The 27,553-nt window shown below is 36.2% G+C and overlaps 1 protein-coding gene across 17 annotated transcripts in view; it reads right to left on the reverse strand.

The window, feature by feature from the left end:
* Positions 1–27,553, reverse strand: part of MAGI2 (membrane associated guanylate kinase, WW and PDZ domain containing 2) — a 722,252-nt gene that overhangs the window by 493,340 nt on the left and 201,359 nt on the right. For 16 of the 17 annotated variants that reach the window (XM_064656377.1, XM_064656395.1, XM_064656389.1 and 13 more), the window contains exon 2: positions 11,143–11,259. In XM_064656377.1, coding sequence (XP_064512447.1) covers positions 11,143–11,259 — 117 coding nt within the window. Of the gene's footprint in view, positions 1–11,142; positions 11,260–12,639; positions 12,743–27,553 lie in introns of those variants that run through there. The other variant, XM_064656388.1, reaches the window with a different exon arrangement.

A 27,553-nucleotide genomic window follows, 5' to 3' on the forward strand; every position in this document is an offset into this window, starting at 1 on the left:
AGCAACTAGGAATTTTACCTCTTTGTAAGCCAGATGACAAAAGAAGGCAGATTTCAATAACCACAGATCTAGACAAACCCCAAAAGTCTACCTAAACCTGCCTGTGTCTCTGTGGTTCTAACCCTGAGGTCCTTTGGATTAGTATGGAAATATAAAGTAACTGGAATATGACAAAGAATGATGGCTTTAGGCAGCTATAGCAGTTTTTGACACACAAGCAGACACCTCCTATTCCATGCTGTTCAGACACAAGACAACTTGTCACTGTAAGCTGTATATACTACCAAGATGATGTTTTAGTTGCATCAATACTAGCTTCTTCACAGCAATATTCTGGTAGTACTGGTCACTAAGAGAATGTGATGTGCCAAGTCAGATGCCACTGAAGAATTTGAATGCTTTAAACCTATTTTTAATTTACTCTAGCAGCTCTCAAAATTCAGTAGTGTATTAGCATCATCTTCTTTAAATAAATATTGTCTTTTTTGCCTCTATTTCAATAATTTTTTTAATTTTCATGTGAAAAATATGATTGCAAGCCATATTATTCTAAGTTATTCTAATTAGATAACATTAAACAATGAGACTATCATTCAAAGTATAATCTTATACTTTACACTTCTTAAATTATACAAAAATATTAATAATGAGAAAATAAGAATGATTAGGTACTGATATTGACAACATATAGAAACACGGATTTAATGAGCAATGATAAAATGTCCACTCCACAGATCTGATATAGTGAAATATTCCCATTAGTATGACATCAGTGCTTTCCAAAAAGCTGTAAAATAACTAGAGGAGCCTCAGTCTGCCCATAATGTTTTAGATTACCTGCACTTATACACATGGAATGATTTTTCCTTCTTTTGCAAACAAATTGTGTCTATACAGACATGAAAAATTAAAACATGCAGCCAGCTGAGCCTCATCAACTGTGACTGGGTAAAGCCTGGGGCAACCAGGAGAAGCTGCATGATGAAGGTACTGAGGGGCTTTGCACCAAGTTGTGTTAACTTGTGTATATTGCAACTATTAACCAAGAGTGTCAACCACTGTATAATAGCACGGTACAGGGATGCATTTCTGACATCCTCTTTTTCCCAGTTGCTTCCACAAGCAGGGCAAAAGAAGGAAAACCTTTTTATTATATGAGACTGTACAGAAAAGAAAAGCTACACAGAGGTTTATGGAGGGTTTGCATAGATTTACACCAACACAAGCCCAATCAGCAAATGTAGGTAGTGCTGACAACCTTACACAAGCTCACAGAACTTGCAGAGGCTTAGAATCACTCAGCATTTTAGCTAAAGTCAGTGCAGGACATTTCTAAGGGAACAAGAGAAGTTTTTTATACATGCTGCTACAATCAGGAAATTGTAAAAGTAACTTCTATTTTTACATAAGAAAGGAAATCTTGCCAAATCACCATTTTGAATGCCACCACCAGTGTACATTTCCCATTGAATTAAAGGTCATTAAATGACAGACTATTCTCTGGGTTCTAAGAGCTCTTTGAGAACGAGTACAGTGCGATGTGCATTTGCCAATAAAAGAAGTGTCCTGTGAAATGTGTGAATCATAGCAGTACAGGACTCTACTGCATGATTCCTCACACACCTGCAATCAAGCTTTCCAGGGAGCGCTCCACAGAATCTTCTGCAGAGAAAAATAATTCAATTTTTGCAAGGGGTAGTGGTTTTGATTTGAAGTTTGAAGGAAAAAAAAAAGAAAAGAAATACAAAAACACATTTCTGTGTTTCTTTTATTAACAAGTGCCAAATGAAATAACTGATCAAGCATCTATTGCCACACTTTTAAAATTCAAAGAGAAGAATTTTAAAGCTGAAATTACAACATGTTCTGTGTTCAAATCCAGATCCCTGCTTTCATTAGAAATACAGTACGGAACCTCTGCATTATTATAATTATTTTTTTAACCAAAATATACTTCTCCCATCTCCAAAGTAAGAAATTTTCTCTATTCAGACTTGATGAAATAAAATTGACAGAATTATTTGAATAATCCATATTAGATTGATAGCTAGTCAGGAGGCTGATATGTTAATAACAGTAATACATTGGAAAAAGAAAAATGCATTGGGTAGAATCAAAACCTGGAGACACAGGAGAAATATAAAGTTTTGACAAACTGTCAGGGTACAAAACCAGGACAGTAGTATCCTCAGGATACAGGAAAATAAAAAGAAAAGGACTTGCAGAAAAGGAGTTTCCTCATAACAGTTTTCCGCCAATAAATTATAAATTAATCTCAACCCTACTAGTGAAACCAAAGCTTTATTCACTCTTCAGATGTTTAAAAGCACCTCTGTAATCTTAATTATCTAATTTTTTTTCTTCTCAAAGGGATTTATTTAGCCAGGCTACTCTTGAATCAAAAACATGGTGCCACTAGAGGCACTAGCCCACTGACCCTGACTTACTACGCACAGAAGATTTGAATTTCTTTCTTTTTTACATAAGGCACAGAAAATATGAATGGTGCCTTCTTCTCTAAATGTGTGAGTGTGAAAAAATCTTCAATCTTGAAAAAAGGTCTAAAGCAGTCTGAGTTATATAATAATATCATTAATGTAATGTAGTCGTGACCTTTTCAAAGGAGGGGATTTGGTTGTGCAGTGTCCAAACAAACCAGCAAGGACCTGGGTTCCAGGTTGGTGTGAGGATACCACTGAACCACAGGAGCACTTCAGAGACATAAATGTGAGTTGGTTATTCAGTGAACTCGGCCAATTGCTTAACAATTCATATAAATGCTCAGTATGCACCAGATGATCTATTCCCAAGATGTCCATCATCACTTCCACTGCTTTGCTTTTGTTGTGATTGTAGATGAGAATCCCAGAAGAGAAAAACAAAAGAAGCACATCCTGCCAAAATTGATACTGGACCTTTTTATTCAATGATGCAAGTATGGATTTAGTAGCTTAATTGGTCACCCAATTCAGAATATTGATTCTTTTACACAACTCTTTTTCTTTTGTTGATATTGTTCTGAATTTCTAACAGCAGCTGTTGGTGCTCCATGTTCTCTGTTCAGTTGTTCTTCAGATGAAAATCTCCAAGTAAATATTATCCTGTATCTCTGACAGTTTATCTTCTACAGCTGAGAGAAGACAGTTTAAAGTATCTCAGCTTACCTCAAGAAAAAAATCAAATTTCTGACCTATCTAGAAGATAAATTTCTAAATCTTTTAACATCAAGAAGGTGATTCAGAAAGTTCATGTACGAAATAAAAAATGGTTTAGAAATCATAGGAATGCTTACATTCGATAATGCTGCAAGTTTTGTTCATCATGTTCGTTACTCTCAGGATTTCTAAGATACTTCGGTTATTTAAGGAGAAAGGTCAATAATACATCTAAGGCCTTCAGGTTAAAAAAGCCTATTGTCATAGGGAGATACAGCCTCTACCCAAACTTCGAGCTGCTTGAGGCTAGTCAGGAACTATGACTTATGCTTGTGAAAGAAGTTATTTGTGGCCTCTTCTGTTATTTGCTATTCTTGTTCTGCTGAGACAAGGTACTTCATCAGATTCATGCTATTGCCCCTCTAGTTTCCTGATAGTTCTCAAGCAATCAGTAAGATTAGTGCTGTCATCAAAATTCGTGTAAAACTGCCACTATCCTTTCTCTTTTTGGTATCATGTGAATTAGAGAACCCATTTTGCAACACTAGAAAGCCTTCTCAAAGTTTAAATAAAAATGGATCGATTCCTGGGGACAACTAGCACAATATAGTAACTTAACTCTCATCTGCTATTATACATGTTATATCACAAATAAATAACCTCAGCTGCTTGCCAGAGACAAAATCATTAAATGACAGGCTATTCCATGGATTCTAAGAGCTCTTCAGGAATTCAGAACTCTCTAAATCACAAGCCAGTTAACATCAAATAAGGAACATATGTGATATTCTTTTGTAGGAAAACTGCTTTAAAAAAATTGGGTTTGAAATTTCAGAACTTTTTCTTACCCTTTTTTCACTGCTATATATCAACTCTCCAGTGGGCAAGGCATTAGGTTACTTGTTAGACAACTAATTTATATTGGCACTGCATTATTAAAAATATTTACTGCTTTTGGATTATTTGGTTTTGAAAATGGGAGAGAAAAGCATGATGTTTAAGGGAGGAGAAAGCAGTGAAAGAATGGGAGGAGAGGACAGAATTAGCAGCCTCAGCTTCTTACAGATGTGATTTGGGTGCAAGGATCTCTGAGAAACAGATACTGTTGTAACAGTACAGCCAATAAAAAAAGTTTAATGTCTTCATAGAATCTTTATGGAACATTCAACCTCTAATATCAGAAGTGGTACACAACTACTGCTCTTCATTTTGTTACATCTGTTATCACTTCATACTGCATTATACTACATCAGACATGTTCCTTATCCCCTTCATCCTGAACAGTATTTATTTTCTTTGAATACCTGTTATTTTGAGTATTTAGTCACAGAATAGACAATAGTCAACACTCCCAATATGTAGAACTGAGAAATTTCTGAGAAAAGAAGGTATAATGTTTTTTTTCCCTCTCATAACTAACAAACAGTACAGTATTTTCCATCAGCATTGCTCGTTGTAGACATAGTTTGGCCATCTGTTTACCCTAGACCTTAACTAAAATAAAAATCATAATTTACTTTGATAAATAAATCCTAAAAATTATTTTTTGCTTTTTTTCCTTTTCATCCACTGCTTCCTCCTGATGGAAATGCAGCCTAAAGATGCTCTGTACCCACTGATGGAGAGGTAGCACAGTGCTGACTGCAGCTTTTACCACCCTGCTCTGAAACAGACAAAAACTCCCAGGACAGCACATGGAAAGATGCATAAGACAAACTCATTTAACCAGACATTCCCAGCATCTTCAGAGAAACAGGTCATTGTACTGTGTGCATTTCCAGCGGGTTATTAGGAACACTGAATGTAGCAGTGGAAAAGAAAGCAAGGTCCACAGGCACCGGTTCGACCACCGCTCTACCTCAGGCAGGACAATTCAGGCACTGTCCCTGTGTTTATTTGTCAGTTGATCTTTGCCTCTTCTATTTAGGCTGTCAGTTATTTGAAGCAGCAACCTCCTCCTCATCTTTTGGTACATGTGGCTGTGCTGCAGTGTAGCACAGTGGGGCCCTCAATTCACATAATTACCTGTTTTGATCTAATTTTCCTTGAGATACCAAAAAGGCTGAATATGTTTGCCAATGATTCCACTTTAATACACATTGGAGGTGTGCTTCATTAGATACATGAGAAAAACATTTTCCTAGAGCTCTGCACTGCTCTATTCTGAACCATCAAAGTTGAAGCAATAGCTAACACTGTCTTGAAGAATAAAGTGGTCATTAAAGTTAGGTACTGTTAGTTCCAGTGATGCAGACATTTCTTGGCAGTTTGGTGTGCTAAGCAGAGATTATTTTATACTAACAACAGTTCTGTATGATGCCAAACAGGCAGATCTTTAACTGACAATCTCTCTTGTAAGATACTTTCCACTGAACAACCTCGTAAGATAAATATATGAAACCACTGGCAAGTCTGTTTCACACATTCCCCTTTGAATGTTCTTGGCTATATACTTCTTAAAAATGGAAAAAACTATTTTTCAAAAAATATTTGAAAGGCTTCATATTTGTCCAAACATAGATTAGTCAAATATATCTCACATTCTTATTCAGAGCAGCAGAGTTATGTAAAGAGAGTTTCTTAATTAGGGATACCCTCAACCAGTATATAGTTACTGCCCACTTGACTTCTGCAACTCTCCTCAACATGGAAACTGGAAACCTCAGAAGAAAATCTGGATATGTAATAGGGGTTTCTTTCAGAATTTACTCATTATTGTGACTAATATAATATGTATTCGAAGGCATATAAACTATGACAACACCTATCACCAGGAGAGCAAAGTCTCCCATAGCCCCACAAGTTCTTTACTTCTGATTGTTACCCATGAAGCAGACTATGAATGACTTATGGTTTCCCAATGTAATACACTCTCTGACAGAAGGAACGACCTTGTTTGTTTTGCTTTGTTTTGTACATGGAGATTTCATCAGGTCTGAAAGTGTGAACTGAATTCCTTGAAGGCTTCAAGTAGAAACACATTTTATTGACTTCAGTATCACAGAAATATAAGCTAATGGTGCTACCTTTGTTGTATATGACAAATAAAACCAACACCAGAAAAAAAAATATCACTGCATGTACTTTTGTTTCTGGGAAGCAGGCTAGACAATAAGCAGAAGCATGTTGCAATATATAGCATTTCAACAGTACACAGACAACACTTCAGCACGTAGGTTAAATTTGTATATAGACCAGATTATACTAAAACACAATAGAACAAAATTATATTTGAAAATGAGGCTCTTATTTAAATTGACTCAAAATGACCAACAAATCTAAATATTCCCAGAAGATGGGAAAAAAAAAGAAGTCACAGCAGAAAGGAAAAATATTATGAAGTGTTCATAGAATTAATATTTGCAACCCAGTGTGTTAATTATATTCACCTAATACAGAGCACCCATAACATCAATAAGTAAACTAAGCAAAAAGGGGATTTGTTATCACAATTTGGTACATGGGGAACTGCTGTACTTAATGACTCCATTTCTTGCCTGTGGTCACTCACATATAGCATGTGGCTGAGTCACAAATTGAACCTTTTTTTCTCTTCTGCTGACGAATGTTTTAAACAAACCATCCTTCCTCCAGCTTCTGTGTTAGTAGTAATACTGCAATATCCAGTGCACTAAACCTGAGCCACACACCCACTCCTCTCCATTCTTACATCATTAATTTTTTTCTAAATGCAAAAACCAGGAAAAAAACATACTCATCTCCATAACTTTATTACTATTATTGTTGTTATTGTTATTATTATTATTATTTCGTATTTTCACTGTGAAGAATGCGTTTATGGGCTGCACCTTCCATCGAGGCAGCAGGATAGACTAACTCATCTGAGCTACTGTCGATTTGAGATCATATTCCAGAGGATATCAATGAGCATCTCTTCAAATTAATAGATGAATTTTTACTTTAATGAATCAGCTTGTCATTGTTTGACTTTTTAAAGTGCTGTTTAATCAAAATGTTTTCCACTATCATTTTATATTCCCTATCTGGGAAGGAAGCATACAGAGATTCTATTTTCAACCATAGATACACTATTTTGCCAGCTCTTAAAGAAATGGAATTTGCAAGTGCTTGAAGGACATATCAAAGGAGACAGGTCTGACCATGACTGTCACTACCAAAACTGCTTTCCTGTGATGTACTCTCCTCAAAGCTTTATTCTTGTAATGACACAGAGTTAGAGCTCTCTCTTCTCACATTAGTGAGGACTGGAAAGCTGCTTGCCCACATGGTAACTGCAGTTTGCAAAGAGCACTACCAAGCACAAGAGGCAACATAACTAAGTTGTTGTCAGTCTGTAGCATTCAGAGTCCTACATGTATTTCATGGTCTTTCTCCAGATCCCTGGACTTGGATGGATAGTGTCAGGTACTGCTAACCTGTGTTTAACAGCTATTATTTTTATCATGCCTACTTTTCTGTAGGACAACTTCAATGGTTAGTACTTCTTAATAACTTCACGAATAAGTTTAGGAAATGAAAACTGCTAAAATCCCACAAAGCTGAAAAAGGAGAAGAAAATGCATGAGATAAACTTCAGCTAGATCTTCTGAATTTGGAAAATTGTGAACTTTTCTTTCCCCCAGAACTGTCTTGTTAATGTCTGTATCTTGACTGCTGCAAATACAATCACACGTCCTGCCCTGGGATACACGTATGTAATTCCTGTTGGCAATGCAGGGAAAGTCAGTTTTGTATGTCACTGAGAACTGTGACCCCTTGTGGAAGGCAGCATTTGACTCTTGGGGTTACACGGTCATTTCTAACTTAGTAGAAAGGGGCACTGCATTAGCAAAAACAGAGAAATGTAAAGGATCACAAACCCAACCAATTCATCCCATCCACAGGGGCTACAAATTCCAGAGGCAGAATTGATTCATTATCCTCATGTCATGTGTTTCTGGCCCATCCATTCTCTGGAGCACACAGGGATGTGCACTTGTATAACAGACAACTCAAATTCTTATCTAGAATCACTGAAATATAGAATGTTAAGGGGTTGGAAGTGACTTTAAAGATCATCTAGTCCCAACCCCCCCCCCCAACATGGGCAGGAACACCTCCCACTAGACCAGGTTGCTCAAGGCCTTATCCAGCCTGGCCCTGAACATTTCCAGGCTTGGGTACAAGCCCCAACCTTATCTAGCTTCTAGTAAATACCAGTTCAGCTGTTCTAACTCAAATTGGCTTATTCTAATGTAAAACAGGTATGGATTTAGAGCTCTGCTTCCTGTTTCATAGAGAATACTCACTCATTTAATGTAAGTGAAAGAATGACTTAGTCTGACCTAGAAGGCTGAGAAACCGGTGGTCATGCCCACTGCACTGCCAACCTGAACAGAAAGCAATGCACAGTAAAAACTCAAGGTTGAGCACTCTCTATAAAGGTTCTTATGGTTTCACTGGCAATTAAACTTCTATAACAGAGGAAACATTGTAAATGTGCTTTTAAAGGGAAAAGGTTGCCACCTATCTTCCATTTTTTTCCCCCTCTTTGTGTTACAACTTTGTCATTGAAAATAAAGGCTATGCTGCTTGCAGTTGGCTTTCTCTCTCCATTTTTCTGCACAAGAACTTGACCAAATTGAGTGCTGCTTTTGCTGTGCTGGCAATTGTTGCAAGATTTGTAATAAATTCATGGTTAGGCTGCACCCATTAATTGAACTTGTGGGCAACGGTATAGTCAGTTAAATATTACCACTGCATACTAAAGAAATTTCCCTACCAGTTGTAAAGTACAGTGTTAGGACAGATAACCAGTACTCTTAGACTATGTACAGACCTTAAAAAAAAAAATGCCCAAAGGAGAAAATTTCGAACACTTGTACCCTTGAAAAGTAAGTTTTTGATTAAAAAATTATTTAAGTTATATGAAAATAAGAAATCAGTTGAGAACTTTTCCTTCCTAAACATGAATTCTGGAGAAAGAGTAAAATTGCATTAAAAAAAGCTTCATCACAATTATGGTTGAGGGGAAATCTAGGTTGCAAACTATGTGATGGTGTCCTTTTTATTTATCTGATTATGGAAAATTCTTTAGCTAATCACATATCATCCTGTCTGCATTTGATTATTTATTTTAAAATACCCACATTTCAGAAGGATTACTTTTCTAGGATTTTCAAGAAAATTTTGGAAAAAAATGCCAGTTGGGCACTATTTTTTTCTACCACCACTGCTGAAGAGTCCTCGACTCTCCAAGAACATGCCAGCTTACCTAGAAATTCAGCAGTTGTCATCTGCAACACTATAATATACTTCAAAATGTAGTTTTTACTTAGTTAAATATGGCCATAACATAATAAAATAATGAGCTAAGAATTTAACCACATAAAATGAACAGAAGATGGATTAGCCACTGCAGACAGTTATTATTAACTTTTTAAAATTAATTATATTGTTTATAGGTTTTAAACTGTAGTCTTCATGGTTGTAGTGATATTTTTTAAATGACAAATTTGCTTCTGTGAGTACTGTGTTTTACTTGACAAATCAGAACATTTTATCATTGCCTTGATTTAAAAAAAAATGCCAAAAACTCCTGTTCGTGCCCAAATTGCCAACAATATCTGTTACATGTGTGCAGTAGTTGCAATACTGTTGGATTTTGTTTCTTTTTTATCCTGGATCTCTGGCACTAATGAGCATTACTGGGGTTATAATAAGTATACTCTTATGCTAATGACCCTTCCAGACATTCTTAGAAGTGGGATTTAATCTCAAAACTTATTTGTACTTGCATTTCCACTTCATTTGTGATGTTTCTCAGCATTTTCAGACAAACCTAACTCATAATAAATCTCACATAAATATAATGTTTTTGATTTTTGATTTTCTGCATACAGATAATAATTTTTAAATGTTCTTCTCCACCTTCCTTTCTAATCAGTTGCAAATGGAACTCCTGAAATTAAGAATTTATATTTTTTTATCATCAGCTTCCAAAAAAAATAAGAAACACTTGAACATCTTTTTTTAGGTGGATCTTTTCAAAGCTCTTCTTTAACGTTATGAAAGAAAAAACCTACAGTAGCATTCACAACAACTCAGCTTTCAAAGAGCATCCATTCATTACCATATAAATAGAACAGACACTTACTCAGTATACCTTCCTCTGCCTATCATTCCTCTGTCAAGCCTTTAAGTTCAAAAGTGCACCTTTTTTTTTTTTTTTTTGCCAAAACCAGAAGACCCATTTTATGTCTACTAAGCAATTATTTTATGAGGGAAGAGCAACGGAACTTCAGCCCATTTTAAATGATATACTGCCTGTCAGACAAGTAGATCTGTTCTGAAAGTCATGGCCCTGACAGTCGGACATGGCTTACGTGACTCTGCTTAATTCCATGTCTACTGTCAAAATAGGTGAATACTGTCAACAGAAAAAAACGATTCTCGAGGTTTCAGAATATTTTGGATATAGATACCATTGACATATGTGGCAACAGACAAACACGTATGCAAGACAGTATTTACTTTCATTTCAATGCCTGTTACACACAAACAAAATCTCCTAGTTTACATGCTTCCTCTGTTGCCCCATTGCATTCTAAATCCCATTATAGTATTATATTATCTACAATACTGTGAAATATGAGGCAGATCAAACTCCCTCTGTTGGACATCAATTTAAGTAAACTGCTTAAATTTCAAAAAAGCAAACTGCTTTTTTTTTTTTTTCTTTAAAGTTTTGCTTTCTAGAACTGCAGAAGAAATAAGATTATTATTATTCTAGAGCCAGTGTTTATGGGAACTACAATTTTGAAACACTTCTTCAGAAATTAATTCGGCAATACATAGTTGAATTTCTCAGCAATAATGCAGAAGACATGAACCAAGCCACAAATCTATTTACAGGAAGACTGCTACAGAACCACCTCTTCACACCTTGCAAATGGCCTCAGCAGCATTAATTCAGATAGCCTGTTGCCACTAAGAAAACAGATTTGTTCATCTCCACCCTACTTACATGGCACTGTGCGGAGGTAGAGATTGTCTCTTATGATCTGCTGGAGCTCATGGTCCACCGAGCCTTTCTGGAACCGTAAATTGAGGTAGTGACGAAGGTCCTTATCAACAATGCCTCCTGTCAGGGAAAAGACAAATGAAAGCATGATTTAAAATTATATTGCCTTGATTGAAGCAATGAATCACTTGTGAAGTCTTTGTGGCTCATTTTCCTTCATGTTTCTGTAACGATGAAGGACAGAAGCACAAAGAGCTTTCTGGTTAAGGCATGAAGTTGGTAATATATTATTAACTATTGATAACTGTAAAGTTTAAAAACAGTTAATGAAAAATAACTGGCTACATGTTTACAGTTCAGAAAATACATATAGGATTATAGACAGAGTTTCAATTTTTCCTCTGCCCAAAACTTGAACATATTGTTATTATATAATTACCTACATATGTATCTAAGTAATACATTATTAGGTATAATACATTATTGGGTATTATGTTTCCCATGGCCTTGTGCCAATTTCCCACCTGCTTATTAAAGAAAAAATCCTGGTTCAAAATGTCTCTGCAATGTTCAGTGTTTTCAGTCCATGTGTAACCAGAATAAAATGTGGTTGTACTTAATGATCATATAAATGTTTCTAATAGATCTCACATCTGAAGGAGATATTATCACAAACAAGGGTTCATATTTTATTTCCACCACCAAAAAGAGTCATTAGTAATACAACTCAGCATAGAACTGCAAATATGGAAAAAATTGAGTTAAAAAGCTGTATTTGCTACTTTTACTATAACTTTAGGAAAAAACAATTTAAACTACTGTTTAGCCAATGACTGGTGTATCATGTTCCACTATGAAAGGCATATCTACAAATCTAATCCAACACGATTAATAAGCATCTCCTGATATAGTTCCTCTTCATTTCTTTTCATACTGAATATGGATCACATTTATAATTATAAAGAAAAAGTCTATACATAACTCAATTTCTTCCCTCTCTGATATTCTGACATTACAAAAATATAGAAAATCATTACTACTCTGAGTTCTGACATATAATCCCGAGATGAAAAATTGCAAGCAGATAGATCCCTAACTTGTCGCTTCACACATTCAACCTTAAAACATTTTTCAAATGGCATTTGCTATTGAACCCTCTGCCAAAAGCCTTACTGACTTAGACTATATAAAGATTTTCCTGTAAAAAGGAACATAGAACATTCCTACCTGATTATTTGAAAGTCACTGCAGAGCACAAATGGTTATAAATGAAAATACATTTCTCCTTACAGTTATTCCTATTTATCTGCCAATTACAAGTCCATAATCTTATTATTGCTGTTCTTTGTCAATAACTTCAAAACCTTTTGTTCCAGGTTTATAAAAAGCTCATAAATAATTTCTCTCATCTTTAGCTAAAGGCAAAAAACCACTGAAATTTCATAATCAAAAGGGGGAAAAAAAAGTGCACCCCAGCTCATAACAGATAAAAAGAAATACCTGCAAGCCCAGTTCCCAGAGGCTGAGAACTTCCATATGGATCTCTGTTCTTCAAGGATCCCAGCTGAGCCACTTAGTCTACTACTTTGTACCACTAACACTGTTTAGAGCAGTGGGCTCGGATTGCAGACCAGACCATCCTTACTCCTGCTAAGTTTTTGAGAGATTTCAGAGGAGGCAAGGCAAGGGCTAGAGGAGGCTGCAGAGAGATGCTCCGAATCCGCTGTCCTTTCTGATCGGCTGCAGAGAGTAAAGGTCCTGCAGCTCTTGCTCTTCTTGCTCTAATATACAGAACATGCCCAGTGATGCAGATGCTTTCTGGCAGCCTCAGAAAATGCCAGCTCAAGAACAACAGCTGTACCCTGCCCACTGACACAAACCTGAATCACTCAACTTATAACGTAAGTAACTTTAGGAACCTACACAGATTTCTGACTCTCAGAGTGCATTTTTTATTTACAGTCTTCTGCTTCAAACAAAGCCATTTAGTTCATTTAGTTCATCATGTGTAATGAATGCACTAAAACCTCCTAAGCACTTCATAAAAAGTCACCTGATATTTTTGGCACATTGCATATTCCAAACTGGAGTACAAAATCATATATTTACAGCAGGAGATGCCTACAGCCCTGCATTTGTTACATGCAGATTCAAAAGCAAGTTTCTAACAGAAATAAAACCAGTACATGGTGCAGAGAAAAAAAAAACAGCTTCCAAGCACAATGGAAAAAATATGATTTTTTCCTAATATCTGAGTATATACTGTAAGATTAGCAAAGTCAATTTTAAAGAGCAGTCAGATGAACTACAGACAAATTTTCTTCTTCAAAAGTCATTCTGTTTTCTGAACTAACTGGTGTTTTTCAATTCTTTGGGCATAAGTTATCCTTTTTTTTAAGTCTGGTATAACAATGACTTTTTCCTTCTGGATATTTAAAAAAAAAATAAAATAGTTCTAGAGTCCTGAAGAGTAGTTTTTATCTTTAGTTCATCCTGCCAACTGTCATTCTGCCCCTAAAAAACTTTGTAGATTTACCTGATGCTTTTTAAAAGCACATCTGACTCCAGATGTGCTTTTGTGCTATTTATAATACTTGAGCTTTGGAGCAGCCTGATCCTTTGATCCTGAAAGTACAATCACAACAACATTTTGTATGTGCAATTATGGGGCCATAAGACTTTTTGTAAGAAAACTATAGTGAATTGCAAGTACGTAAACCAGCCTTGATTCAGCATCAGTGAATTACAGCTTATGTTACAGACTGTATAAATAAAGAATGAGTAATAATAATAGGATTATGTCCTCGAAAAGGATGAAAATAAGAGACAGAAAATATTATCGTTTGGTTTACTTTGGAGGGAAAGAAGAAACCTCATGACATTGTCAGTAAGGTCATAGAAAAAGAAACAGGGAGAAAGTGTTTTTACAGACAGTGACTACCATTGAGTGATCCCATCTAATCCAGTTGGTTTCTGACTTGGTTTCTATACAACTCAATATCCCTTTATTTTCTCTTTTTGCAGTACATTGAAAACTGTTGAGACATTGAAAAATTCCTGACACGAACCTAACCCCCTTCTTTTCTGTCATTCCCAGGCAGCCCACAGTAGAGCAGTTCAGAATGATGCTCAGGGACCACGAATGCCCATGGCACCGTGGCACAAATGCACAGTGGCTCATGAGATGGAGCTCAGAGAGAAGGAGCCCACCAAGGCCACATCCTGCTCACCACATGTGACAGCAAAAGGAAGCACTGTAGTGTGTCAGAGGAATTATACAGCTCAAGCTTTAGAAACCCAACCCAGAGACCATAATTTAAAGGGTTCTTTGGCCACTGCCATGAGAGGAGGCTGACAACTGTGTGATGGAGCATGCACTGGCTTGCAGCCATGCAGGGCTTCTATTTTTTTTTTCTTTTTGCTGGATTGAGGCCTGTGCACTGTTTCAGTTTCATTTCACTCCAATGAATCCCTTTGCTTTGCTAGCTGGGAAAGATAGGACGTGAATTAAATACTTTCAGTAATGATCTCTTGCATAATGTATGTCTGGTTTAGGTACAGCTACCAATCATGATGGCAAACTCATACCCATGACTGAATTTGATTCCAGATATTATAAAATTAGATATACTTGGATGAACTAAAAAATGCTCTGTTTGCACGTTATACTTATGAATTTAATGAGTAAAGTATATCTTTTTACGATGTTTTAATGCATTTCTGTCAAGTCTCCTCCCCTTCATAAAATCTAGTATAAAATCAAAGTCCAATCAAAGTCCAAAAAAAAAATACAATAAAGAATAAACAGGCGAATACTTTGTAGCTCATTAGAGGATTCAAAACTGAAGAAGATAAGTGCCATTTCCAAGAAAATAGCAGGGATAAAGGTTTATAGTTTTCTCTAGCCCTAAATATTGTAACTGCTATTTTGTAAGTTCCTATTTGGTAACCCATCGATGCTGCAGCTGGAGTCTACTCTTGTATTTTATTTTCCATGAAGGACTAATTCTAAACACAAACATTCCTCTTGTTGTTCCCTCAGTGTTAGTTCTAAACAATTTGTCTTACTCTTAACAAATTTTTATGGTAATAACTTTTCAACAAACACTTCTGAGTATTCACCCATTAGTATTTTCTCATCTTGTATCATAGCCTTTCAGTGAACTGTCTTGTTAAAATGTGGTGGGGTAAATTGTTTTTTAATAGTACAGTCAATTGCATCTCAGCCAAGAATAATTTGCCTTAGATATTTTATTTGCTGGTAATAAAATGTAAAAGATTTCAGTTCCCTGGCTCCTATAAATACTCCTGGTTAGAAATATCTATAAGCAAGCAGGACTTTTAGATCTATATTTGCATCTATACATGACCTGTGTCCGGGGAAATTAAAGGTAATATCTTGGCATTGTTACCCTGTGAAAGCAGACAAGCTCATAAACTTTCAGCATAAAATACCTCCTCTCTTCCACTGCCTGACCTGCATCAGTTTGGATCTCCCTCAACAAATTTCCATTTCTGACTGTAAATATAAGCCATACATTTGGCGAAGTCAAAAGCCGTGAATGATGAGGTTTTCACCAGCTTCAACAGGACTATTCTACTGGAGAGTCTCATCTAAAGTATTTACTCAGGTGGTACCTGGAGCTTTATATCCATACTATGGTATGGCTCCATGGACATCTGACAACAGCTCAAGTTTCTTCAGAACCTCTTCAGTAGAAGATATGCAATTTGGTGCTAGATTAACTTATCCTTCATCATTCACAGATGATCTAACTGACCTTTCAATCAGTATACTAAATTAAGACCTGGATTCTTTAAATCAGCTATCAGGAATAATTGATTTTTTAGTTCCTTTCTTCACTGAAGAGATAAAAATGTTTTTTACCTATGAAGGTGAGTGCAAGAATATTTTTTCTGTGATTCTTTCTGGAATATATCAAGGAAATCTTAGTCATCACAGATAAAAAGCTGTATAAGGATCTAGAATACCTGAAGTTATCCTATAGAACCTCTCTTAATCATTCCAATAATTTCAGTGACACCATGTCCACTTACCTATAAGCATCTCTAAGATTCTTTCATTCTTTTGTATACAATCTAACATTGTATATGAGGTGACCTGTAATTACCCTCCTCCTGCCCTGTTCTCCAAACCCACACAGCTGGTAGATGCACAAATTTCAGCAGTGCAAACTTGAGCAGCAGTGAGGGACTGGTATTACCCAGTTGTGAGAAAGCCCGTGTCAGCCAGGGCTCCAAAACTCTCCTGTCTAAAAGATTTTAAACATAAAAGAAATATGACTGCTATATCCCCAGGTTCTTTCCTCAAATAATCCTCTTGAGAAGAGAACCAGAATTCTTCTTTCCCCTGCAAGTTCTGTGATATTTTATTGTAATAAACTTCAAGAAAAATCTTTAAGAAAGCATTCATTAAATGGAAAATGATTACTATTAATCATATGAATTGCTAATGTTTGTAGTACAAATGGTACTTTTTAAACAAATGAAGTATGAATTATCTTAGCACTTGATTATTAATAAAGATCTCAGGCATTTAAAACCTCTGAACCAGTATAAAATGATTTACTTTAATAGTTTCTTTAACTGGCAACAGTAACCAGAAAAATCACTTTTAAGAGAGAATATGAAAATTCCAAGTAATATCAAAACTCATAGCTAGATTTTATAAGGATTCATTATTAAAATACAGCCGGTAGCTAAACCTATTATTTAAGGGAAATTATCCTCAACAAATCTATATAGTCCTCAGAGTAATATAAAGATGAATGTTGGCATTTCATTAATCATAGTTTAATGGACATATTCAACCTGAAGTTCCTTCAGGTTTCCATGTAAAATATGTAATCACTATAGCAGTAGTCTGAAAACAGTACAACAAAATTTAGTAAATTATAAGAGTTATGTATTGCACTCCTAGTCATCAGCTGAAGATCACACATTTTATTTTTAGAGCCTTTCTATCCCTAGACTAAACTCTGTGAATCTTTGAACTTCTGCCTGCCTTTCACCACCACCTTCAGTCAAGTCTGCCATCTGACTTATCTGCAAAATCTCAAACCACCAGGGGTGAGCTATGATTTATGAGCTTGACTGTGGAATCTGTGGTAAGATAAAGCGTGACGGAGAACCAAGAGGGAATTATGAAAGAAAATTAGACTCCTCAGGAAGAAAATTAATTTCTTTCATACTTGGGGCTACTCCAATAAATTCCATTCCTTTATCCTTTAATGGAGATCTAAACAAATTTCAAGAGTAAATGCTTTTGAATTTGATGTCAATTTACATCTTGGAGTTCTTATATGTGTTGTCATATACGATGAAAATATGATGAAAAACATTTTAAGACCTCGGTTATTGATGGAAAATTGGTCTCTTTCATAGCCTACTATTTTGCAGTCTTTCTTTAGAAAGATTATATTATATTACTAACCTGTTTGCCTATTGATCTCTTATATTATATATCATACCCATGTATTGTATTTATAACACACTTCTATCCTTAGCTATATTATTTGATTTCTTCCTCCTAGCATTTTATATTCAAAGTTTTAAAATACAGGACTAGAGGGATTAAAGGTTAAATTGCAAGGGTATGGTACTATATACACATTGTATTAAAAAAAATCACAATAAAATCTAGCCAATGAATTATTTTCTCCATGATGAACATTCATATTTGGATGGTATGTCTCTGTACAAATATGCAATTCCCTAATCTCTGTGGGTGATGTATTCCACCTGCTATCCTAAAACCAGCAGACAGGCTAAGGTTTGCACACTCTGTGATCTTCACAGTGGAGAAAGTTTCCACTTTCTCTGCTGCTGGGAGTGGAGGAATCCTCACTGCCTAAGGACAACTTGGGTTCAGTTGACCACTGTGTTACACCTGCCTTTGTGGTACCTTCCACTTGGGTAGTCAGAGTAAGGACCAGATAAACAGGTTACCCTGCAGCAGCCACAGGATGAGAACTGCATCACATGGGTAGACTGATCCTAGGGATACTGTGAAAGCATATGATGCCCTGGATTTATTTTCTTAGCTTTGTGGCTAACCTTACACCTCTGTTTGAAATGTGCACTGTGCTAGAAGCAAAAAGGGAGTTTGTAATGATTCAGGGACACTGTCAGTAGGAGAATCAACTGAGCCAAACACATCTGCATTTTGTACTTTATCTCAGATTACTGAACTTCAGCTTTTATTACAATATAGATCCCCACTCCTCTTGGCTACAGAAGGAGTCTTCCATTGCAAAGCAAGATGCAGCACTTTCCAAACCCTGCACGCAACATGGACTTTGTTACCTCAAAGTTACCTCAAGTTAACCTCAAAAAACTGACATTTAACTAGTAAAATCCATTTTGTGGCTTTGCTATTTAGAGGTACTTTGTTTTGTTCTCTTCAGTTAATTTACTGCTCAGCACAGGTCTAGACTGGAATTTCTGGGAAATGCCATGATTTAATTGGTTGGTAAAAAAAAAAAGCCCAGCTGTCATTCATGTAACAAACAGAGAGGGCAGTTTAGGGTGCTTTGCTTTCAGAATACTTGTCTTTTATTCGTTGTTCCAGTCAGTAGGTGCATAAATAAAGTGATGTTCAAATACTGCTGCTGCTTCTCTATAAAGCCTGTCTGGAAATAACTGCCTTTTACTCCAGTTTTGTAAATTCAGTAAAGCTAATTATGAAACAACTGTTTGTAGGTGACTCCAGTTTATCAATTATTTGATTGATAACTTACACACAAACGTTAGTATTTGCTATTGAGATATTTAAAAGACTGTAATTGTTCCTACAAGACTTACTACAAGGCAAAAAATTATCTATACAGATGCTTTCGACAAACACAAAATTGTAAGAGATGATACATTTGCTTACAAAGTGAGAATTTCAGAAACTACACTCATCCTGTGCAGTTATATAGAACCCAGCAACATTTGCATGGAGAGGTTTCTCTTGAAATTTGTACATATTTACAGAAGTCTTTACTAGCAGTCAAATACTACCTGGTATTCAGATGCTCTCACTCATAGAAATCTCCTTTCATTTGGTCAAAGGGTATCACAATATAGTTTGAAAGTTGCTAAGGCAATGTTTGCTATATAACCTAAGTCCCAGATACAGTTCCCAAAGAAAGTTCTAGAAACTGACTTCAAGAAGTCAGTTGGAAAAGGGAAATAATAAATCTTATTGGTATTCTGCTAAAGACAAAGTCTCTTCGAAAATTGATGGCACATAAAGATGCAAACTCATAGAATAAGTTTAACCAGGGATTGACAGCAAGATACTAAAACCACTTGAACAGAATTACTAAGAGTGGGTTTAGCTTCAGAAAAATATTTATATTTTTATTTGAGTTGAATATATTTCCAGGAAGATGTTTAGTATTCTGGGAAAATCTACATTAGCCACAAATGTCCAATAAACAAAGTTAGCCAAGGAGATAAAAAAATGTCATAAAGATGTAAGAATTTTATTTTTAATCAAACTATAGTGAAATATTTTTTAATGCATATCCTTGGAAAACAAAAAATACCCATGCTTCTCTCTGTGTGCTGTTTAGTGCATGTTCATTAGAAAAAACCCACACAAATTGGCTTCTCTGGAAAAGCTCGGATGCAGCATTAATCTGTGATACACAATAATGGTGATAATGTGGGGCTCATTCATTCTGGCTGGGTACAAATTATGCTTCATTTTGTCAGTGTAATTCTCTGTGGTTTTAAGGGTGAGTCACCTGGCACTGGAACCCCACAACCTCTGCTGGGGTCAGCAGGAGGCTGCCCAGCACACCTGCAAGAAGGGCATGCTCAGAGAGTATTCTTCAGGAATTATCCTCGCACATCTTACTTGTACTGAAAGCCACTTCCGCTGTCCCCACCCAGAGCTTCCACAGTCCACTCTGAGCAACCCCTGCTCCTAAAAGCCTGTGCTGAGAGATACATGGATAGAGCGTAGGTCTTCACAAACAATGTGTTACAAGCTTTATTATTCAAGCAAAAGCAAAACTTACAGGAATATGTTCAAATTTCTCTTCCTGTGGACAAATATTCTCCTGTCCTTCTTTGCAATGGGTAAAGCCAGTTCCTTGTAAAAATAGCAACATCTCCTTACCTCTAATGGAAAAATTACTGTTCTGTCCAATACTCTTTTTCTATTAATACATCTATACGACTGTTAATCTAGTAGGGACACAAATATTCTTTTTCTCTAATACTCCTTTCATTTTAATTTCTTTGCGGAAGACAACTGTGATGGAACTTTGAGGTCTGACATGTCTTTGAATAAAATATGAAAGACTGAATTGGAATAGTGGCATAATTTTACCAGACTTGAATTATTTGAAAGGTATTTTACTTAAATCATAGCTGCACAATTTTAATTGCTTGAGATAGAGTCTTATTTTCCTTACTTCTGGAAATAATATTGCCATATTAATAGGCTGTGAATTATGTACTGACATTTTGTAAAAAGAAAGATTAATCTGGGTAAAAGAATCCCAGCAACACAAAATTTATGAGGGAAGCAAGCTCACAGAGGCTACCATTGTATGAGTTCTAATAATAGTTTAAAAATATGATTTAGGTGGGTATCTGAATCATGGCAGCCCAGTTCTTTAAAGTCTTAGCAGCATCTCAGTCTGAACTCATAATGTACCATGAAAATTCACTACCATAATACATTACTTCTTTGCTTTCTGATACTCATAAATAGAATAACAGCATTTTGCAAACTTTGTACTCGTGAAACTTGTCAATTGGAAAGTCAGTTTTGCAATAGATAATCTGAACTTTGCAGAGTTCACAAAATAAGTGCTAAACTCTGAGACTGAATTGCATATATGTTATGAAATGGGTATCCTTTCCCCAAAAAACTATTTTCCAGAATCAAGTGTCATTCACGGCATTCATATCAAGTCAAAACAAGAGTAAAACACTGAGAAAAATTAAAAGGGGAGTTGTTTTACAGCTATTTTTCAGCAATACTTAGTCCTTGCAGGAGAGCATTGAAGTGGTGATACATGTTACACGCCAAGAAACCTGCATTTCAGTCAAGACAGAAGAGTACATGAAGACTGTGGGGTGTTTGAGGTTCCCTGGAAGGAAAGTTGCTCTACTAGTGGAACAGGTCATTATCAGGCTTAAAAACAAATCAAACGAAAAATAACTAGACTAGCAGTAGACTTAATACGTAGAACTTTATAAAAGACTACTGTTAATTCAATTGACAGGGTACTTCTAAGGCTATATATTATTCAGTTTTTTTATTTTGCCCTGGTTTGGTTATTAGATACTCTAATTATTTTTTTTCCCCCTTCCTGGGGAAGCCATATTCCCTAAGGCATCCAAGGTGGTTATACAGGTGACTGTCAGAAATAAATGTTATACAGGTAACTGTCAGAAATAAAATAAATTCTGATAATATGTACACAAAAAGTTGGAAATAGCACATAATTTCACTAAAACGGTAATTCTTTAACATGCTAGATATAGCTAGAACATAATATATAGATATAATCTATAACAAAATAAGGATTTGTTGTTTAAAATGACTGTATAACAAGGCATAAGTAATCCCCTTTTCTTTCATGAAAACATCTAAAACATAGATGTTTTCATGTAAACATCCCCTGGCTTAAGCTCCGCCAGGGGAAATTTAAGTTGGATATCAGGAGAAAATTCTTTACAGAGAGAGTGATCAGGCATTGGAATGGGCTGCCCAGAGAGGTGGTGGATTCACCATCCCTGGAGATTTTTAAACGCAGATTGGATGTGGCACTGAGTGCCATGATCTAGTAAATGGACTGGATTTGGACCAAGGGTTGGACTCGATGATCTCGGAGGTCTTTTCCAACCCAATCGATTCTATGATTCTATGATTCTATAATCTTTCTTTTTTTTGTGCAGTCTTATAAAGTGATTAATAATCTTAAAATAATAGTTAATAATTAATACTAAGAATTAAAAGACTAGCAAAAAAAATTGGTTTGTGAAATACAAGTGAAGGTACAAATAAGTAAGGTTGAAAAACTACTAATTTGTCAGTGAAGCATCTTTTATTGTGACAAACTTATAAGCTATACTAGCATAACAGCATGACAGATAGCACCTGCTACCCTAATATAAAAGCCATTCAAAGGGTTTCCTGGCACCATCCATCACACTAGGCAAGTTTTGAAGATGTACAGTAAAAGTACAATCAAAGCAGTGTACATTTTGGTAAAAGACTGAGTCATACTCAAAGTGAAAAGTAAAAATTAAGTTATCGAGGCCTCAGTTGCCCGGTGCAGCATCATGCATCTGGTTTGCTACAGAATGTCTCTAAAACAACTTTAACAGTTTGCCCTACATAGGTCTTAATTAATTACAACAATATTTGTCATAAAAGCACTCAGCTACAGGTATCAGAACATCTCAGATCAGAGAACTATTACTCTGGGTCACACACTGCACTGTTTTGCTTGGTGGTCTGTCTCTGGCAAGCATTTTGTCAAGGCAAAGTGTCCACCAGAGCCTGGGTATTTTGGCTCCTGAAATCTGGCAGGGCAGACACACTCTTAATTCTGCCTCTGAATCACTCCCAATAAGGATATGGTTCCTACAGTTCCTCTTTTTTTCACATATGAAAAGAAAAATCTGCCTACTTCTTTCAGAGAGAAGCTAGCAGGATAAAATTAAAGCAAAAAAATGACTAAACACCAAATACAACAGAGAGATTTGCAGATGACAAAGCAAACAATTGCCATGTACTTACTGCTGACAGTGTTTTCTAAGCAGTACAATACTGTTCTTCCCTTCTAGGCAAGGACACAGCCTGCACGAACCCATATCTCTGTGTCAGTCAACAACAGTAGATCCCCAGCATGAAAAGACAAGGTAGCTCCAAATTAGCTTGTTCTCAAAAAGCTACAAAAAATAGGATTGATTTTTTAAATAAAAAAAAAATTAAAGTCTTTGTAATGTCACTCAATAAATCCTTCAAAAAATACTGTACACTGCTAAGCCCAGACAATAAAGCAATTTCTTTATGCCATCAAAGGTACCTTCTGTGTAGAATGGTACTTTAGCATGAAAGGCAGCACTTGGTTCTTGGAGCACTGAACCAGCTGCTCAGTGCATTAAGAGGCTCTTATATTCTGGGACAGTCTGGTTGGTTAGTTGAGTCCCCTTGTGTTGATTTAATTAGCACTGCTGGAAAATGCAAATGACCAAAAGAGACACAGTGCACTGTGCAAAATTAGATTGTGCAAAATATGTGTGCTTACATAATATGTTTCAACAGAGAAATAAAATGCTCCTGTTCCCAGGAGCTGTAGGCAGGCAGATGGTGGGTACTCTAGCAAGATCATGCACTCTGCCTGCAGAGATGTGATGCCTTCAACCTCTAGGGAAGAGACTGCTGCTGCACTTCTCTAATACCCCAGTTTGCTGATCCACAGAACAAAACACAGGATTACAGCTGGACTAAAATTGCTCACTCTGCATCCCCAGAAGCAGGAAGGTGTCACATCAGGGGACAAAACTGAGATGACAGAGCTCTAGGTTCACTTTGTTACCCTTCAGGCACATTGTCCCCATGGCTATGATCTACTGGACTGAAATCAATAGAGTCTGGAGTTCAGGAGTATGTTCAGCTGTTTCACACAGAATTTATTACATTTTCACAGTTGTTACTTAATTAAAAGAGAAAACTAGTGGGCTAAAATCATGGGGCAATAAAGAATTTGGCAAGCCACTGAGGTGTGGGTTAATAGTTACACATTTCCAGCTTTATCTGTTCATATCTGTTAAGGTCAATATCAGTCGGCATATGGTACAAAGCCATTAAAAGAGCCACAGATACAAATATTATCAAGGAGGATGTGCCTGTCATTTTACCTGCCTTTCTCTTTTGAAATTTTGATGCATACCCCATAAAATACCTGTACTTTCCCAATGCCATTTCCTTCTTTTAGTGCTACAGGCCCAATACACTGTACATAAGTTTTACACCATATAAGAAATGCTAGCAGTCAATTTGCCTTTTTTCTATTTTTAATAGGCTTGACAGTATTAAACTAGCATGCAAAGATAATGGAGAGATTTATGGTTTTAAATCAGGAAGCTAGTAAAAATTTCCCGTTTCCCTAAGACTGCAATAAAAAAGGAAATCAAAACAATAAAGGGCCAGATTCTTGGATACTCGTGTAGCAATGGTAAAGAAAACTTCTGCTCATCTCATGGATTCTCTTCTATGCACTTGAAGACTGAAAAGAAAACAGAATAACTTCAGCACTTGGCTTTAATTATTTTACCTTTATCCATTTTGAAACACTACTGTGAGGTCTCTGGCACATATTGGTAGACTTGGGTCTCACATGTAGAACAATGCTAGTGGGCAAGTCAGATTGTTTACTCATCCTATACTAATAAGTTCAAATAATACTAATGCCAGAGTAGGTCTGCATTCAGATTTTGGGGTGTGAGGTGTCAGAGCAGAGAAAACAGATGGTTACATTTAGGGACTCTGCAAATGTCTCTATTGCTTTAGGAACATAGACAAAAGATGATAGCACAGGAAGAAACAATGACTTTACTATGCATATTTCATGCAATAAATAAACCATATCATCTGCTGCACATGAAGAAGGAGATTTTTGCTTCAGCCTCCCTTCAGACTGAAATGTGCTAAGGGTTCAATTTAAATGTTGAGGTTACTTCTGAAGGCTCCTTGTGCTGCCAAGTGATCCCTCAAAACTCTAAGTCAGTTTACATGACAGAAGAACATAAAGATTGCATCAGGCTTACTGTATCTGAGGTTCTCAGAAACTGCATGTATAACTGAAAAAATAAAGCAGCTTGGTAATCAATATTAATAGACAGCATGTCCTACCAGCCATGGGAGTCACACTGAATCCCCAGAGGAAATGATCATCACAGGATTAAAGCTCTTGATGTCCCAAACAAGCAAGTATTGGCTCTATACATATCTGTGAACATAAAGCATCTATGTCCTCTTTCTTGCAATAGATGTCAGAGCTACAGAAACAGCTCATAAAAAAGGAAATATATATACATGTCTATATTGGTATAGTACAAACCAACCACCCTAAAGACTTTCAGTCTCTGTAATACTGAGGGGAAAAAAATATTTTTGTTTGCAATCAAAGAACATTCTAAATGAAATACAATTTAGAGCCCCTGCTAAGGATGAAAATTTTTTTGCATATATATATATAAAGCAAGGTGCAACGGTGTCAGCATGTCAGTTTAACTCAGATTAAGTACTAGCTTTCTACATCAAAATAGTGAACTCCTGAGGGGGAACACTTAGAGCTGAGGAACGCTCTTGTTTTAACTGAGACAGTGAGGGAAGTGCAAATCACATTTGTCCCAGAAAAAAAAAAAAGGCAAAATATTTCAAGAACTTTATGAATGTGTAATGTTGGTTGAAGCTTGGAGAAGAGCATCGGAGACTGGCTGGCTGTTTCAAGACTAACTTCAGTTGAAGCTATGATCTTATTCATCAGGTGAATTCAGAAGAATTCCACAAAGACTTCTGATTTTTGGTGCTTTAATTAAACAAATGGAGGAGAGACATTCAAAGAAAATTGAGTAGAGTGGTTTGGTCCTGTACTGTAGTCTGGAGGCATCATTTAATCAACAAAAGACCAAAGACATCAGGAAAAAAAGATCTAGGTTTTGCTCTTAAGGAGCACATAAAAGATGTACTAATTCACCAGTTGTCAAAGAAGAGCTCGCAGATGCCCTCATACAGAAAGGGAATAGTCAGTATATGGAGATATCAACTTTACTGGTTGGAGATATTTCAACAGTAAAGGGAATGCCGTACATCAAGGAAAACCAAGAGGAAAGTTAACTTCTGAGGATGCTGCCAGTACTATAGCATCTCCTAAAAATTATCAACTACTGCTGTGTACTTTGTGAATGGCTATATCTATATTACCAAATAGTGGGGCTCAATGTCAGCAGACTGGTGAAGTGACTGGTTGAGGACTTAACACCCAGACCATGCATCCTTTAGGGGGCTCACTTAGTACTGGTCCTACTCTACTCCCATGGACTCACTGTGTGCCTCTCACAACTGGTCATTTTTCTGGTTTATCTGCAACCAAAATGAGCCCAGTCTGCATCCCTACTGATATGCAGGATGAACTAAAGTGTAAAACTAATTTCCTATTGCAAGTATGTTTCTCATGTTACAAATTCTTTCTTTTCATGCTATGCTAACTTATGCTCCTGTTTTACTTCTGTTCTAGGGGCATAAAGGTTATTTGTTGCCCTAACAGGTACCTAAAAAGATACTAAATATTATTAGTGCTTTCATTATTATTACCATCACTATCATTGTCATCATCATCATTATTATTACTATTCCAAGTATTAACTTGTGCCTTGTGCCAGAAATAGAATACCACAAAGGAAAAAAGGATGTATTTTGGGACAGCAGACAACGATTGCATCACAAACAGGAAAAATGCTACTGAAAAATGCTACTGAAAAATGCTGGATATTCTAAATAATTTATTCAGAGTTTCAGATTCAAAGTAGCCAGGCTGCCAAAGGCTACTGAAACAATGACTGGGTTAGAAAAATGTCACTGAGCAATTTGGTATGTATGTATACATGGAACCGAGCATGAGACAGTCTTAGCATTACTTAATTTTTGTTTTAAGGCAAATTACATTTTCTGAATTTCTGCATCACAAATGTGGGGAATTTAAAAGCATAACACAGACAAGTCAGATCTGTCATTTGACGGCTGCAGATTTGGAAAGATCTAAAACTACTCCAAATATGGGCAAAGGTATGTAGTTATATTTTAAGATTATAAATACTAATGCTTGATGTTCAAGATCAGAAAAAAAAAAATTAGATCCTTAGACATCAGATCCTGTCTGACCTCCCACATGCTGCAGGACATGTCATTTCAGCCAGTGACTCCTGTATTAAGCCTAATAATTTATGTTGCTACAGCATTTTCCAGAAAGGTCTATAGGCTTGAAGGACCTCCAAACTACCACCTCTTTCTTTGGTGGTTTGGGTGGCCTTATTCTTAAAAAAATTTATGCCTTAATTTTAATTTGAATGTCTCTGAATTCTCTTTCCAGTCTTTGGCTATAGTATCCCTCTTTTCCTTCATCAATGAAATATCTGCAACTGCTCTGTGGAAAAACCATCATTATACAATATTAAGTGATAAAGTGTAAACAATCATATTGAGGAATATCAGAATATACATGTGCAAAACGGACAGTTAATGCTATTCAGTAGTAAATAATGCTATATTAACTGGTATTTGACTGCTTCTGAAGGCCTAATTGTCTGACATTACCATTCTTCTTGCACTATAGGGATGTACTTTTATGCCACTTTTTTAAACAAGGCAAACGTT

Source organism: Pseudopipra pipra, chromosome 5 (genome assembly GCF_036250125.1).
Source record: "Pseudopipra pipra isolate bDixPip1 chromosome 5, bDixPip1.hap1, whole genome shotgun sequence".
NCBI lineage: Eukaryota > Metazoa > Chordata > Aves > Passeriformes > Pipridae > Pseudopipra > Pseudopipra pipra.